At 41.6% G+C, this 17,457-nt stretch overlaps 1 protein-coding gene across 2 annotated transcripts in view; it reads left to right on the forward strand.

Moving 5' to 3' along the window:
- Positions 1-361: 361 nt before the first annotated feature.
- Positions 362-17,457, forward strand: part of grik2 (glutamate receptor, ionotropic, kainate 2) — a 299,478-nt gene continuing 282,382 nt past the window's right edge. For both annotated transcript variants that reach the window (XM_036005960.1, XM_036005961.1), the window contains exons 1-2: positions 362-596; positions 3,347-3,767. In XM_036005960.1, the coding sequence (XP_035861853.1) occupies positions 3,650-3,767 (118 nt within the window). In that variant the 5' untranslated portion in view covers positions 362-596; positions 3,347-3,649. The remainder of the gene's footprint in view (positions 597-3,346; positions 3,768-17,457) is intronic.

Raw genomic sequence — 17,457 nt, forward strand, 5'->3', positions numbered from 1 at the left:
GATCTTCTCTCCCCTAATATGGCGCATCTATATTCACATTCCTGTCAGATCAGTTCAGCTTGGGGCTCACCCAATCTGCAGCATTAACAGTGCCACCCTTTTACACCCAATTAGCGCCTCTGATTCCCAAATTCCCAGGGGACTGCAGATGTAAATTAGCCTGAAGCTAACTCTGGTACAATGCATCAAATGGTAACATTTATGTTTAAAATTGAACATGGTCCCTAATAAATATAAGAAACAAACAAAACAAAAAAAATCTGCATCGCAATGGTTTATACTTCCTCGGAGTGCAAATTTCCACAGGGGTGTGGGGGCTGAACTATTACGTGGATAAAGGATTATAATGTTCCTCAGTCCGACCTGACACCTGCACACTCGGTGTCGGTGAATCCCCTGGTCCGGTGTGTGGTCCCCCCCCCCCTGTTGCTTTAAGCAGTGCGTCCTGCCGTCCGACAGGAGGCGTGTCTCCCCTACGGCCGGAGCGCAGCGCTACCAGATGCAAGTGCGGGGGAAGCGACTCGGCTCCTCCATAGAAACAAATCAACTTCTTTGTGCTGCTCTGGTGACTCTTCCCTGCTCCAGCTCTACCTAGGGTAAGCCCATTCTTTCTAACTTTACATACATTTACAGCTCTATTTCTTTTTTTTTTGCGCGTTACCTCTTTTCTAGGACCAGGTTATATCTTTTGGAAACAGATGAGGCAGACGCAGATTTTTTTAACATCGTTTCCAACCGGCAAAACCGCGCAGAAAACACCGTTACGCACTTGACCGGTCAGGTTTGAAGTTCATCAGTGAGTTTAGAGAGGCAAAGCCGCTTTTCCCCCTCCGCACCCACAACGAAAATAACATTTAAATGTGTCAGAAATAGGCTCCGACTTATGGTTTAATAAGCCTTGGAGATGTGACCTCCCTTGTCTTTGCCCGACCTCTATTTGGAGACGCTTGTCACCTTTTCGGGTTCCTCCTCCTCCTTTTTTCTTCTTCATCTTCTTCTCCTCCCCGGGCTGATGCCCTCACTGTTGTGGGGCTTGAAAGACATTATGAGGGTCGTTAAATGCCTACCCGTGATCCGCTTTAGGAATGATCCGTGGATAACGTCTCTAGTTCGCGGGGCTGGATGGGAACCTAGCGGAGACGAGCCGCGCATTTCAATCCCATAGTTGATGAGCACATTAGCTTTAAATCAACTTTATCATCAAACAGCGTTGGGGCTCCGCTCAGCCTGTTTTAAAGCCCCTTCTCACATATGCAAAGGGACATTTGTTGAGCCGTCGCTCTATCAGTAAAAAGAGCTAAATATATATATAAAAAAGAAAAGAAAACGAGGACAATATGCACTGATGCCAACTGTGTTTCTTTCACCTGCCAACCCCGAAGACTCCATAAGCACCTTTCTGGCCGTTATGCACGGCTATCAGAACGGCGGCTTTGTGTTCTTGATATAAGTTCAGAGCTGCTCCTTTTAATTATGGCCTCTATGTGGGTTAATATACTGCGCCGATTTACTCATTGTACGCGGAGAGACAAACACATCTCAGTTTTGTGCATTAGTCACACATTGGCTCAATCATTTTGACAATATATTTTTTAAATCAAAATAAACATGCATATTCTAAAAAAGTAAGTTCCACTGCATGTTGTCACAGGCGAGGACAGTACAAATGATATTCCAACTACTTGATTAAAACTATGACGTTGGTATGTTTTTAAAATCACTTTTGCATAGGCCTACAATTCGTTACATACAATGAGTGCTAATGTGGAAGCAGGCAGTATAGTGGAACAATATTTAACCTTTAGGCATAAACTGTATCATCACATGGATCCGGTCCAAACAGAATGCCCTGCTGCTAATTAAGGAGGCACACGAGCAGGGAAAACTGGTAAAAATAAAAAGGAACACACGGGGCCGCGGAGTCTCTGTCCATGGTGCTGAAAAAAGCCTCAATGCAAAGGTTGAGCCAAAACAGATTCGCTGTCCGTGGTGCTGAGAACTCCTCAACGCAAAGACTCGGTAAAAACAAATTCCATCGGCTATGGCCTAAATGTTAAGCCGTTTATTTCTTTAAGAGGCTGTCTGAAATCTCACAAACAGACGACGTTACGAGAAGAAATGTATTTTTGTCAAAGCTTAATGTTTTCCTGAAAATAGCCTACTGTTAATTTGAATTGAGTGCTGACAGCTTGCAGTAGAGACAGCTTCCCACTCTTTTTATTTGCATTTTTTTTTTTTTAAATCAGCTTGACCTCCATATATATGCAATAGTCTTGATCCTGTCTAAGTTAGGAAGTTTAGAGAAGGAATACATACGATTTAGAAATGATGCATCATCATAAGCAACCAGGATTTGACTGAACACTCACACAGCACATTTACCGATCTTGGAAATAATACAGTAATACTGTGTGCTTTTTATATCTAGATATCCAATTAAAGTAACCCATATGGTTTTAATATCGTTATGGAATTATGAGATGTATTTGTAAATAACAGGTTAGAGGCCACACCACCAGCCTACGGGAACGTATCGAAGGTGACACTTACATTTCTTCGCCTTTCAGACCACGTATGCACGATTAGTAATTCAACAGTCATATAAAGGAGCCGATATGGCACTTCTTCTTGCGATCACAAGTCAGATGACACACGCTCAATTAAAATGTGATGCTGAGGGTTGGCTCTTATCTAACAGGCTTGTACAGTCTCAGTCGCCGGCGGAAAAGTAGAAAATCAACAACAACAAAAAAGTAATAATTCAAAAAAATACAGAAGAGTGCTGAAATACAACGGGGGGTGAGCAGAGGATATTCATCATGTTGAGTGTACGGTGACAGGTTTGCTTCACGGAGCCCTCTCACATGAGTCCAAGCTTGAGTGACTCCGATCAAACACAGGCGATCTTTTCAAATTCATAGATTGGCTTTTATACGGCAGTGCACGGCGGCGCTCCGCTGCCAGAAACGGCCATTGAACCGTAGTGAGGGTAAAGAAATCTGACGGAAAACCGGAGAGCGGCGGCTATCTGGCCGGGGGACACGACATTGGGGAAAGAGAAAGAAGGAAGGAGGAGTACGGGGGCGATATAGATCAAGGGGTCGAAGTAACAGCCGAGAAACATGCCCGCTCTACCCTGTGCGCTCCCCCACTACTAGTGTTGGCTCGACGTCAGATGCTGTGCGGCAGTGCAGCAGGAGGAGCTCGGGCTCGGGAGGCTGCTGAGACCGCCGCTTCACTCACTCCCTCTCTCACTCACACACACTCTCACTTGGTCACGCTGGATCTCCACAAATCCCCGCTCTCCCCCTCTCACCCCCCTCCAACCTCTGCCTGTGTCTTTCAGTAGATGGATTTCTTCAAGCTCTGCCCTGCCTAACATGGATGCCCAGTCACCTCCACCACCAACAACACCTCCACCATCCTCAGCTGAGTCGGAGGGCTGTTTCTTCTTGGCGCAGTGAGCTGGACACGCAGTGCTTCCTCTTCTTTTTTTTTTTTTCTTTTTTTTTTTAGCTAAATGGATGTGGGGAAACCGCTGCCCAGCCCACCGGTGGTGCCCAGCCGCCTTGCCTCACGTTAAAGAGAAAACAATTCTGGGGAATATACCGAATCAGGGAATAAAAATCCTGTGCAGCACACAAGCACCATGAAGAGTACCTCCCTGCTGATACTTAATGCGAGAGTCAGGTGCACCGTCAGGCTTCTACTGCTGCTTTTACACTGTGTGGGATATTCTCATGGGATGCCACACGTCTTGAGATTTGGTGAGCTACTTCTTCTTTTCCCTCTTATGATGCCCCAAAAAGTTGAATTGGTGTTTTTTTCCATCTCCATAAAGCATGTTGCTCTCATACCGACCTGTTGGAGACTCACTTTCCTCCCTTTCCTCACTTGTGGGAAAGTTGTTGTTCTGAGTGTTATTTGCAGTGTAACGCGGAGTTTTAATAGCAATAGCACGAGAGTAGTTCGTCCATAGAGTTGGCACATACCTGCAATACTATGGTGCAAAGCTGCCAAAAAAGAGAAATTAATATATAAATGGTCCATAAGGAAATAACCTGTAACTTGTTGCTATTTGGAAACTTTTCCATTTAAAAAGGTTTAATGTTTGCAGACATCAATGCCCCTCACACTACACCCTGTGTGTGTGTGTGTGTGTGTGTGTGTGTGTGCGTGTGCGTGTGCGTGTCTGTGTGTGTGTGTGTGTGTGTGTGTGTGTGCGTGTGTGTGTGTGTGTGTGTGTGTGTGTGCTCATTCAAGAAATCATATTGTGCAGTATATTTAAATGTGGTAGTGGTGTGTGTGCACTTGTGTGTGAGAAAAACAGAGAGACAGTTAAATGTCATTTATTACAGTAAACAGTAAACTGTATAATTTGGCATACTATACCCACATGCCTCGTCCATATTTCAGAAACGGGAAGAATATGCTGTAAGGGAAATGTTTGGATGACCTTTTGAACCACACCCCTTAAATTTGCTCAGTGAGCAGCTTGCAATTTCCACATTGCAGCTACAGTATATGATGCTTACACAGGGCATTTTCCACTCCAGGTCAACATGTTTGCATAGCTGCATCATTGTATCCAATGGAATTATCCGGATGTCTCATGTATCATTTTTTACACAACAAAATGTCCGTGGGTTTGAATAAGTCAGCGTTCGTAATGTGAGGGCCAGCGTTTTTAACGAAAGGGTTAAGGTCACTGACTTGCATATCACACAGTGTGGCTGCGACCACAGAAAAAAACCAACAGAAAGAAGGAAAAGTGCTGCAGAAACAAACAAAAAACATTAGAATAAAATGTTATGAATCTTATAGTATATACAGTCACAGTTATGAATATTATAGTTAGTCTATACAGTTATATTCTTCTTATGTTGTTAAAAATGATTTTATTTATCCTATCAGTCATGTATTTATCAAGAAAACATACAGTAATGCGGGCACGCAAACACACAGCACAATAATAATGCGCACAGATACAGAAGTACGCAGAGTGCTGCTACTGTACTTTGACCAGCACACGGATATATTTATATCGACAGATGTATGTTTTGTTGAAAAATCCAACCGTTTTAGTTTTGTATGGATTGGAAGCAACAGCGCCGCTACATACTACAGTATTTAGAAAAAAACCCCACAGTAATTAAATCCACAATGTACTCAGAATTCATTCATGAATGCAAATTGATGAGGTGCAGATTGATCTTTCCGCTGATGGAGCTGTAGGATCTGAATCAAAGTGTAGATGGATAGATAGGTGAAACCCTGCGAACCTCTGGCCTGCAGGGTGTGTGTGTACAGCCGTAATCTCTTTACATAACATTGACTGGCTCCCAGTTTAGAGACGTTCAGGCAATGTGTAGAGGGGGACACGGTGTGCTGATGGAAACACCCTGTACCCCATTACATCCCATTATTTCATCACAGTCCTTTACCGCTCCTCGGCTAAATAGGCCTGTATTTGGCAGCAGCAGAGTCAGAAGGCTGAAGCTGAACACTTACAAGCGGAATCTGTCTGTCGGACAACGTGTTTTGTGATTACATTTATTACTCCTCTCTTTTTTTGCCAAGGTACTTCTATTAGCTACCAGCCACATGTGGGTTGACACGTCTGTTCAGCAGGCATCTTTAGCCCTCGAATGTGTGTTTTTAAGGTCCCATCATAGAATGTTTTCAGTTTTGGATTGTGAAAACATCCACCGGGAGCAATTCAGTGGCTCAAGAGATAACTAAGAGCTGCGAAAAGAGAACACCGTTAAGCATATTAATAAATCATGGCCATATAGAGGTTTATGCCTCGAAGCAGAAGGTCCAGGGTTCAAGTCCTACCTGCGACAATTTCCTGCATGTCTTCCCCCTCTCGCTCCCGTTTCATATCTAGCTGCCCTATTCATTAAAGGCGGAAATGCCCAAAAAAATAATCTTAAAAAAAGAAAAGAATATTAATAAATATTAAAGGGGCACTCCAACAGTTTAGTATTGCACTAAATACAGGCAAGGGAACATGTGAGATATAGATTAACCAGCAAATGCACACAATCTAAGCAGCAGAGGCTGAGTTACCCTTACTTTTAGTCCCTAGTTACCGAATTTCCCCTCTTATCTTACTGAAGTATGGGTCAAGCTCCATAAAACACTGGATCCTACACTTCCCATGATACAACTCAGCAATGTCTTTCACTAGACCCTCCCGCCCTGGTAAAGGCCAACTTCACACCCCCAGTTCGTAAGTCAGGCTTTCTGTTAAAAAAATTCCCTGATGTTGTCATCTGGTCATCATCATGTCCCTGGTGAAATCATCATGCCCTGGTAACATCACCAGGGTCATTTTCTGAGACAAAGTTCCTTCAGAGCCACAGCAGATTCAGGCTGAATAGTACTCCTCGTGACGAGTAAAATGACGCTCATGTGTAAAATTGAGTACGTTTACATGCACGCCAATATTCCTGTTGTATAAATCCAGAGAATGTTGTAGGACCCACATGCAGAGACAACAGGCAACAGTAGTAAGCTTGAGGATTTAATATCAAACAAAAGATATACAACCAAGGAGTCCTCAAGACAGAAGGCAAGGAAATCCAGCAGTCAAAAACAGGAGTCACAGGAAACAGGAACACTGAGACAAAACGGGTAGACTCACACACCGACACGCCAAAACAGAACACAGTCCAAAACAGAAATAATGACCTGACAACAGACAGAGAAAACACAGAGACTAAATACAAGAGGTAAGGAGGAAACAAGAGACAGGTGACACTAGGCTCAGGAACAGGTGAAACATATCACGGTGGGGCAGATAATCACAAAAGGTGGGAAAACACAAGACAGGAAGTAAAACAAGACAAGACAGAAAAACAGACTACCAAAATAAAACAGGAAACAGAAACATACACAGCCATAACAGTTCCACTATTATTCCGAATATGACAATATTCTGAATTTGATTCAGGTCATGTAAACAGCATGTTCCAGTTGAATATTCCAAATAAGGCCTTTTTCCGAATATAGCATTTTCCGATTAAGACGTGAGATATTCCGGTATAATACGGGTTTTAGAGGCATTCTTTGGACATGTATACAGCGCATTCGGAATATGCGTCTCAATCGGGCTTTTTACGCCCAGAGTATGGCCTCTTGCTTGTTTATGGCTTACGGTCAGCTGTGCGTTGCGATGGTTTCCATCGCAACGCTGACCTTTTCAAGAAGCTGGCTGAAGGAATGAAAGAGGGATGCTGTGTTCTCACGGTCCAACATGTCCGCCACCGCTGGAAAACTTTGAAAAAATTGTATTTTTCACGACTACATGTAAACGGGAATATTAGTGGAATATTCACTTTCATTAGCCATGTAAACAGCTTAGTCAGAATAATAGGTGTTATTGAGTGCTTTAAAGAGATCAAGGAGTGTATCTTTAAATAGGAGCAAGGGCCTCACAATAAGTAGTACTCCTTACTTGTCCACTGTCAAAGCTGTGCTACTTTAACTCAACCAATTGAAATTTGACTTCCCCAATGGGATTTCCTCTGCTTCTGGAGCAGCTTTGAAATGACATGAAAAGAGCTTGCTATTAATGCAATAATCCCAACATTACATTTCTGGATGTGTTTTGACTTTTCATTTGTAGTAGCTATTCTTCAAAATACTGTAGGAGCTTGCAAATGGTTCAAATCATTCAGCCGTTAGAAGAATAACGGTGCAAGAGTGATGGATAGCTAAATTGGATTTACATTTTGAAATTCAAGCACAAGAAAAAGAGCTCAGAGTAAGAATGCCACGGCTGTTGTTTTTAATCAATCTGACCAGCTCCTGTGATGAAAGAAAAAAGCTTTTTAACAGCTTCCCACTGTGAGTTCTTAAGAGACCTTTGGAGTAGAGATATATATGGTTAAATATTTTTTTTTACAAGCAGCTGTGCAGGGAATAAGGACATTGTAGCAGGGTAAGAGCTCACATAGATTGTTTAGCAGTTGTGTTTTGTTGAAGACAGAGGGTCACTTGCTGACAACCTCTGAGGATAGAAAGCACATAACTGAATTTTCCCACAGCCCATTGAAGATAACGCTTGATACACATCAGCTTTTAGTAGCGATAGACTGAACCACAGCAACGTGTGACCTTCCAGCTCTTTAACTACGACTCGATTGGTCGGCTGAAATGTTTGAGTTTTTTTTCAAGGAGTTGTATTGCAGACAGGAGAGGTGTGAAGGAGAAGCCATATTTAGGGTCACTTCACAGGAATTCAGCAGAATGTATTTCAATCATTCGCTGCCTGAGCTGGGGGGCGGAAAGCAGCCCGGTTCACCCCTTTAGAGAAGAAGCGTTAGCAAAAAAAAGTTAAGTTCAAGAAAGTGGTCCAACTAAACAGACAGTGTGGAAAGTCATGGATTAAATACAATTTATCTACATCAGAGCCACCGAGTCATGGACATCCACGAGTTTCCTAACATCTAAAAGAAGCAATTTTAAGCACTGTTTTTGTATCGTGCGTTGGCGCTGGCTGCCGTGGTCGGCATTAGTATGAAGGTCACTGTCTAATGGGGCAGATGAGCTACATGTTGCAGGTCGAGGCAAGAAAAATCCCTTTTTAGAAAATAACTCGCTCTCTGAGGAAAGGCTGGCTGTCAATAACTGAACAGAAAAGTTGACATTATCCTCCAGGCTCCAGGCTCCAGCCCCCATCTCACTGATGACTTGTAAATAAGGAGATTTGCAGAGAAACGCGAGCTGCTTGGAAACAATGGGTGGCTAAGCAGATCATTGTGCAATGGAGAGCATGAGGTATGAAATGAGAGGTGATATTCACAGTGTCCTTCAATGAACATTTGAAGCTCATTTACTTATTTGCTTTCCAGTTTATCAATGTAGCTGTAGGCGTTAAGAGCTTTCTGAAGAGACCGCTTGGAGATTATAATACCGTAAGGTGACAAAAGCAATAAATGTGTATTAATTCACAACTGAAAATAGTCCACAACAAATGGACTATTTGTAGCTGAAATTACTGAAGCATTAAAAAATAAAAATAAACCTGTATTTAAAGACTTAAGTCTTCAGTAGGAACCAAATGGCTTAGGGCTGTGAGTCACAGACTGGGCGGGGATGCCAGAAAGGACCATAACATAGTTGATGTTGTCCTTTAATGGGATAGCCTACAAATTAAAATCCATACATATTTGCTAAGACAGTCATTACACATAATGTGTACAACAAGTGCTCCCAAGTAAATGACAAAATTGGTAGCTGGTTAGTACTTTCCTAGTCTATATCCATGACGTTCCACTTGCGGGATTGCTCCGTTTCCGCCGCAAATTCCGTCAGATGTCCCTCTTGTCGGCCGGATGTCCGTTACCTTCCGCTTTCTTTGTGTTGGCACTTTAAACTCCGCTGGATTTCTGAGGACTATGGTTAACTGCTCCTCAGATATCTGCAGGGTAAATCCAGACAGCTAGCTAGACTATCTGTCCAATCTGAGTTTTGTGTTGCACGACTAAAACAACCCTTGAACGTACACATGTTCCACCCAAACATGTTCCTTCCCGAGGCTGTTTTGCAGTGGCACCAAGGTATAACATTGCAATTGTAATAGAAAAAGTAGCCCAGATGTTTAAAAAGTAAAAAAAGAGGCTCTGGTGTGTTCTTATTTTGCTTCTATGTTACGATACTTTACAATATTAAAGTTGATCAATGTTCAAATTACACATTGAGGCAAAAAACACAATTTAGCTAATACCTTACACGAAATTTAGTTATGATATCAATTGACTAGTGATAGGTACTTCCAGTGAAGACGCATTTTACTTCCATGATGTTTGAATTGTTAAATTTGCCACGGTTCATTTGTCTTACAAGTGCTGCAGCAATGACAATGTGTAATACAGCATACAGTGTGTGTTGCCAGATCATCAGGTCAGGTATCTTTTTACAGAAAATATACAAACCTGGCGACTTTACCACTACCTTACCAAATCTTCAAAATGCAATGCAGCACATTTTATTGACTTATAATACTGGATATTTCCTTTATAGCTATCTTGTTTAAAATGCTTTAAATTCCTTCTCTTTCTAGCTTCCGTTTGTCAGAAGTGTGTACAGAACTCTGTGCACTTACAGTACATGAAGAACAATCTGCAACAAGAGAATATAAGTGACAATAATAATTTCCATGTTTAATATTTGGACTGCCACACTTGCTGGATAGCTCATTATGTTTACTGCCTGTGTTGTCACACTTCCTAAGTTTTGAGACGCCACATGGGAGGTTAACACTGCAACATATCCTCCTTGTATTTCCAGGGGGATGATGACATGAACACTTTTTATCCCAGTCGGCATTCCCTGTTTACAGGAAATTCAACATAGCATCACTTGAACAATGAACAGCTGACTAGCCCACGGAAGTTATCTAATTCTGATAATATGCACTTCTCAGGCATGTAAGCATGCAGGTTCGCTGCAGTGTTTGTGTGTGTGTGTGTGTGTGTGTGTGTGTGTGTGTGTGTGTGTGTTTTTTGGATTCAGCTGTTGGAGACAGTTTTTCCCCTGTGGGTGTGTATTGGGAGCAGCGTTTCCAGTCAACGGAAGCTACATCACGCTTGCTAGTGAAGTAAGAGATGAAATCTTGAACATAATCAATACTCATGATGGAAGACGCTCCATTTTTAGGTTTAAAAATGGAGCAGGTTATGGATTATGAATAGCAGTCCAGTCATAAAGGCTTACATCAAAGGAGAGTGGATAATTTATAGTATTTGGAAGAAAAGGCTCTGTGGTTGAGCATGATTATCATATGAATCCGAGCAGCATGTTAAGGATTCAGCAGGGGCCGAGATAAAAACGCTCAGGGGTATAAAACAGAATCCAGCAGAGACATTGCACTGAAAAAAACACAATAAAGGCAGCAGATGCAATTGTATATTGAGAATTACTTTAAGAGTTTTGGGAAATATTCTTATTTGCTTTATTTTGGAGAGTGACATGAAAAGATCAATTGCATGTCTGTACAAGACAAGACGGAGAGACAAGAGCTGGAGTCAGGACAAGGTTAGCCTAGCTTAGCATACAGACTGGAAGCAGGGGGGAACAGCTAGCCTAGCTCCGTCTGAAGTGACAAAATGTACCCATCAACAACTCTAAATCTTGCTTGTGTCGTGATGGTGCTATTTCTTGATGAACAACAGTGTATTCATCAACCGAGTGGAGCTCCGGGCTTATCCTGGGCAGACACTGTATGAATTAAGACAGATTTTAACCCCAAATTGGTCGCCCATGACTAATTTAAGGAGGCTTCCACTCCTGCCTTGTTTAGTTCGGTTGTAGTCTCTCATTGCCAGCATCGGACGGAGCAATGGTGCCACTGCAAAACAGCCTCTTGGTGGAACTTGTCTTGTCTTGGTGGAACATGTGAAGTTCAAAAGTTGTTTTAGTCGTGCAACAGAAAACTCAGACTGGACAGATAGTCTAGCTAGCTGTCTGGATTTACCCTGCAGAGTTCTGAGGAGCAGTTAACCATAGTCCTTAGAAATTTAAAATGTTTAAAATGCCAACATGAAGAAAGAAGAAGGTGACGGACATCTGGCCGAAATAAGGGACATCCGGTGGAATTTCCGGAGGCACCTGAACAATCCAGGAAATGAAACGTCGTCGATAAAGACAACCCATTCTCACTCCGAACTCATAAAATATGGATGCTTGGGCAGTGGCTGTCAGCGTCAGATACGATGCAAAAAGCACCCTTCAGCATGTGTGTAGAACACACCGGGCAGAGCAGCAGCTATGCGACGCTTTAAGATGGTGTAGTATTAAGAGCGACGGTAGTGAGTAGTGTGAAAGCCCAAAATTCGGCGTGGTTGGGGTGGTGGATGGGTCAAATAACACAGGACTTTCAACCCGGAGACCAGGGTTCGTGCCCCGTGTGTCACGTCTCCTAAACCCAACTGTCCAGTTCTTGTCCCGCGTGTCACGGAAACTTAACTTTTATAAGCCCACCCACGATCTTTTCCTTAACCTAACTGTGTCAAAACTGACCAAGCGTCTTTAGATACGACGCTAAAGGTTCGTATTTTATGCGACAGGAGTGAGAATGTGTTGATAGATAGATAGACATTTATTGATCCTTTTGGAAACTCATCTTGCACCATACAGCTCATCAAATAGACAGACAGACAGCAGACCATAGACAACAGACAACAACAAGACCACTAAACCCCCCCCCCCCGCACAACAACAATACACAATCCCAAATATCTCCACATCATAAAATAGCAAAGTGCAGTCGTTAGCACCAGTGGGCTATCAATAGTAAGGTGCAACATCATCACTGGTGTTTTAATATTATACCAAAGTGCAGTATTATCACACAGAAAGGATCAAGTTATTTTCCCTAACTTATTCAGTAGTGTAATGCTGGTAGGAATGAATGATTTGCGAGCCCGGTTGGTTTGTAAGGATGGCACCCTATATCTTCTGCCTGATGGCAGCACCTCATATGCCTGAAATAGGGGATGTAGACCATTACCCCAAATTGCTTGTCCTTTCCTCACTACCCTGGATTCGCAGATCGTGGTCAGAGAAATTAACTGATGTCCAGCAATCTTGCTGGCCATGTTTTGTTTGTCACTGACAAAGACAAATACCAGGCAATGGAGCAGAAAGTTAAAATACTCTCAACAAAAGAGCGATAGAAAAGGACCATGACGGATCATGTCTTTTTCTACTCTGAACTGTCTCAGCTTCCGCATAAAATACAATCACTGCAGACCCTTTTTATAGATGGCATCAGTAAAATATATAAAAAAGATAAAGACTAACATTCCATGTGAGCACCCAAATTGTATCTGGTTGATCGAGTGAGCTTAGAGGTCATAGATTCTGGATGTGCAGGGCGGATTAAAACGTTTAGGGTGAGTTAATGTGAAGGACTAATATCATGCCCGGCTTTAGAGGTCTTCACAAGTCCAAAGTTTTGAACCCAATCAGAGACCTACCTGAACCCAACATGCATAGATTTATATTACTACTACTAACAAAAACATGTGGGCCCTTGGTTGGGTTGCCAGGTGAGGTCAATGAGTCTCTGTACAGGCAACATGGTATCAAACCTAGACCCGTGGAAGTTGTTCACCAAGAAATACTTCTCCTTATCAACATGTAATTCCGCCTGACAACATTGTTTTTATTTTCTTCTATTCATGTAGGGGTTAAACCAATTACATACAAGTTTAAAGGTGCTGGTTTTTGTAACAGGCTAGCTGTTCCCCCTGCTTTAAGTCCTCATGCTAAGCTAGGCTAACTACATCGCAGCAACTATTTCCTCAAATGTTGAACTCTTCCTTTGACACAAACCCAGAACAGATAGAGGCTAAGGTTGTCCATCCATCCATCCATCCATCCATCGTCGTCTGTTTATCCAGGGTCAGGTCACGGGGGAGCAGCTAAGACTGAAAAATCCAACAGCACCATGACTTCTGTACAGTAAAAGTGTAAGCTGTCACACTCGAAAGAGCCATTCATTGTCTTTGTTCATGATCTCATAATCTCCAGTCATATTCAAACTGCAGTGCTTTGCCAAAACATGATGCTCCATTCAGTATACACTGGATACAATAGCCAGAGTCAGATCATCATGCTCAAAAGACTGACTTTCCGGCCATTTGTTTACCAGCTCTACATCTTCCCTACTTGAATTAGCGAGCTAAATTAGAAGTGTCAGAAGTCAAGGTTATCTTGAGCTGGAAACGAAGCTATAATTTCAATTAGAAGTGTACTAGTTGAACTACATTTGACCTCAATCAGAGGTAACTAATCTGATTTGATGGAACCGTGTTAAGGAGGATATTTATAGGAACTTAGGCATAGGCACTTTTTCTGGTTTGAATGGCGAACAGGTGTTTGGTGCTTGAGTTATCAGTGTAAGATTAGGACACAACAAATATTCTGCAAATGCCAAAACACATGGAAAAAGAAAAAATGAACAGAGCAGAACAGATTCTCCAGTCTTTAATATCTTTGAGAAATAAATCATCCGGCTGTTCCAGAATAACTGGAAACATGTAAGCTTTTACAATCAATTTTATACTTTACTTTTTGTCAAATTCAAAGCCAAGACACTCATTTTTGCAGTCTTGTCTCATTGTAAAATGACAAATATGGAGAAAATCTGCTCTCTCACTTTCCAGTAGATGGGATATGTGCACCTATACAAAACCAATAATGCTGAGCATTTTTTTTTGACTGATATTCACTGCTTTTCTTCAAGTGACTTTGTGTTCATTATCCCTCCCTGCAGTGTAAATGTAGTTTATATACTCTGCCATCAGCACTTCTTCCACCAGTAAGTGCTCTGCAAGAACAGGTCTTTCACTCAAAAGTGGTATTACAATTTATTGTAAAACGTGTGTGCATTTCTCTGTAACTCAATTAACAGCAGGCAGTGTCGGGCAAAGGCAACGGCTGCTTTATGACATTGAGATGAGGACATAGCACAACCTTTATCTGTTGCCAAAGCATTTAGCTAACATCTTTGGATGTCATGCTGCAGTAAGGGCAGGCGATAAACCTGCTGTAAACCCAGCTCCAGCCCCAATGGCATCGAGGACTCATACGAATAAACATTTCCAAGGACAGCTTGGGTGATAGCCATATCGTTTGCCTTTATTATCTCCTCCAAATACATTTGTTTCCAACCTCTCTGATTGCCATTGAACATCATTTTAATGATGTCACCATGCTTTAAATCTCAGCAATTTCGTGAGTACAATATTGTCATAACTGATAGAACCAATGGCCAGAGATATGAAAATGAAACCCATGTCATAATAAACCATAGTTTCTGTTCTAAGAGCAGCTATTATACTACTTTTATGGTCTTAGTTTTTAATTCAGGACTATAGAGCAACCTGACATGATTCACGGCACAATAAACTATGTAGATCGTCGGGAAACTGTTATCGTCATCTCTGCACTTCCTCCAATAAAAACTTGGTTTAGGTTCCTCCTCACCCTTTTCCCCCCCTTCGCCCCCCTCCAGCCAAGCCCGCTCCGTTGTTATTGGTCATCTTCCGGAAGACCTCCGAATGGGATGGCTTGGAGCTTGAAGCAGCATGACCATGTAAGGAAGTCTGTTTCATTGATGTAGACAAATCTAGGAAATTCAAAGACCCCACTGAGAGCCAATGAGATTTGAGCGTTCCGAGCTGGGCAGAGCTAACCCAAGCTGCCTGCAGGGCTCACGTCTGAATGCATTCACCTAATTATTTGACACTTTGGTATTGTTTAACATGACAATACCATTATAACAACATGTAAGACGAAAAAGCATAATATATGCTCTTTAACCCCTATACCCCTATAGGCTGCAACGTTCCTCACATGGAAGGTTGATAATTTTACTGTGAACTTCAGAAGAACACCAAAAACACAGAACGATATGAAGACCATGACTATCCAACTTCATGGAAATCTGAATAGTAGCTGTGCACCCATCTTGCTTTGGAACAAGGTGTTGGATTGAAGAATAGAGAAGAGGTGCTAAGATATTTATATTGATATTTGCCCATTTGACCAAAATGATGGACATCTCTAGACCCTGTCTACTAAGTGGAGCACATAGTAGGTAGAACTTACCCAAATGGTAATGCCTTGGAAAGAAAGACAGAGCAAGTGTATATTCCTTATTACACAGTCCTTGGGAACCTGTTTTCAGCCAGTAGGCATGTTTGCTGAGACGGAAAGAAGTTCAGCGGCTTCACAGAATGGCAACACTCATCGTATCATCCTTCATTGAGGGTAACTCAAGCATATGATGTGTCAGTGACTCTTTTTATGCCCTTGGCAGCAGAGCACACGTTCTACCATTGCAGCACTTCCCCTTCGCTTGTTCTTCCAGTTTATGATGATTTCCTACTAAGATGTGCAGCTTTACTGGCCTTATTTAAACAGATGTAGAGTGCAGTGATCGTGTTTTATAAGGTTGAGGATCCTCATGGCTTGTTTCTTGCCAACCATATGTAATGGTAAAATAATTATAAACACTTGCTGCTTTCTTGCCACTGCTAATAGGGTTTCAAAGTTGTTATAAACCTTTAGTTTTACATCATTATAAACTGATCTTGGTTCTTGGTGAAAATTACCTGGTAGTAGGAAGTGATGCATGATGATGCTAAGTTTGCAGTCTGTTTGGAATACTGTAAGTAGAAAAAGCAGTGGCTGGTTAGCAGAAGCAGCAAAGCCATCATGGCTTAACAGGCAAAAAAGAGTAGCAAATTACGAAAATCACTAAAACTCAAACCTTGACAACAGAAAATGCAAGTAAAAAGGTTTTTAGTTTACACAACACAAAACAACAACACAAAACAACAAATCATTGAGAGCGCCATCTAGTGAGCTCAGAAAATAAAGACAGTGGTTCGCAAAGCTTCATCTGACCATCACTACTGTTAACCAGTTGACCATCATCGTTCGTGATCTTTGAAATAGTAGTTTGTCAACTCAAGGTCCATTTACTAGCTTTTTCAACCATATGACATGGTTTTCATCAGCAGATGGAATTTGCATAGTTGTCATGTGGATGACAATGTGTATGTTCAAACTTTCCGTTAGTGTAAGTTTGGAGGTAGACATGTACTGTTTATGATTTGCTTCTTAAGCTTTTTGAATACTACATTTTAACATGTAGCAGGTATGACACTATCTCCTGGATTTCTTGCCAAAAAGCTGTACAAAAGTTCTAACAACTCAAACCTTTACATACACTACAGTGTACTGCGCTAGTTTCCAAGTGCAAAGCAGGCTCTGTCTCTCTTGTGGCTGTCTGCCTACAACACTGATTAGCCTATACTTCTGAGATCTGTTCATTTAGTCATTTCTGTAAATACTTGCAATAAACATATTCAGTATTATTATAATGGAATGTCAAATTATTCCAATGGTCATATTATTGTGTAGTTACCACCAAAGCCATTGCCTACTGTATACTGTCTGTCGTATTGGAAATGTCCTCTGTAAAAAGGACACGTAATGTAGAATGGGAAATGACTCACCCCACTGGTCTTAGTTTTTCTTGTTGCTTAATATTCTCTTTGCCATGTTCTCTCCATGTCTACTCATATCAGTGTTATTCTCCTTGCTGTTTCTACAAAGCCTGAGAAAATGAAATATTTTACTTAAATGACTTTATTTGCCTTAGCGCTGCCAGTCTGAATTATCAGCTTTCTTAAATTGAGTTTAGCAGTGGTGGCTTTGTGAAATTACACTGTGTCCTGGCCCACAGCCAGCACACTGCTGGTAAATATATTTAAATCAGTGCTAAGCTGCTTAAAATATTCATATTTCACTCATAGCTAGTTTATAGAAATTTGAAACTATCTCAGGCTGGCAAATCATTTACATGGATAATATATATATGTATATATATATATATATATATATACATATCATTGCACATTTTCGGGTAAC

This window comes from Sander lucioperca, chromosome 10 (genome assembly GCF_008315115.2).
Source record: "Sander lucioperca isolate FBNREF2018 chromosome 10, SLUC_FBN_1.2, whole genome shotgun sequence".
Classification (NCBI taxonomy): Eukaryota; Metazoa; Chordata; class Actinopteri; order Perciformes; family Percidae; genus Sander; species Sander lucioperca.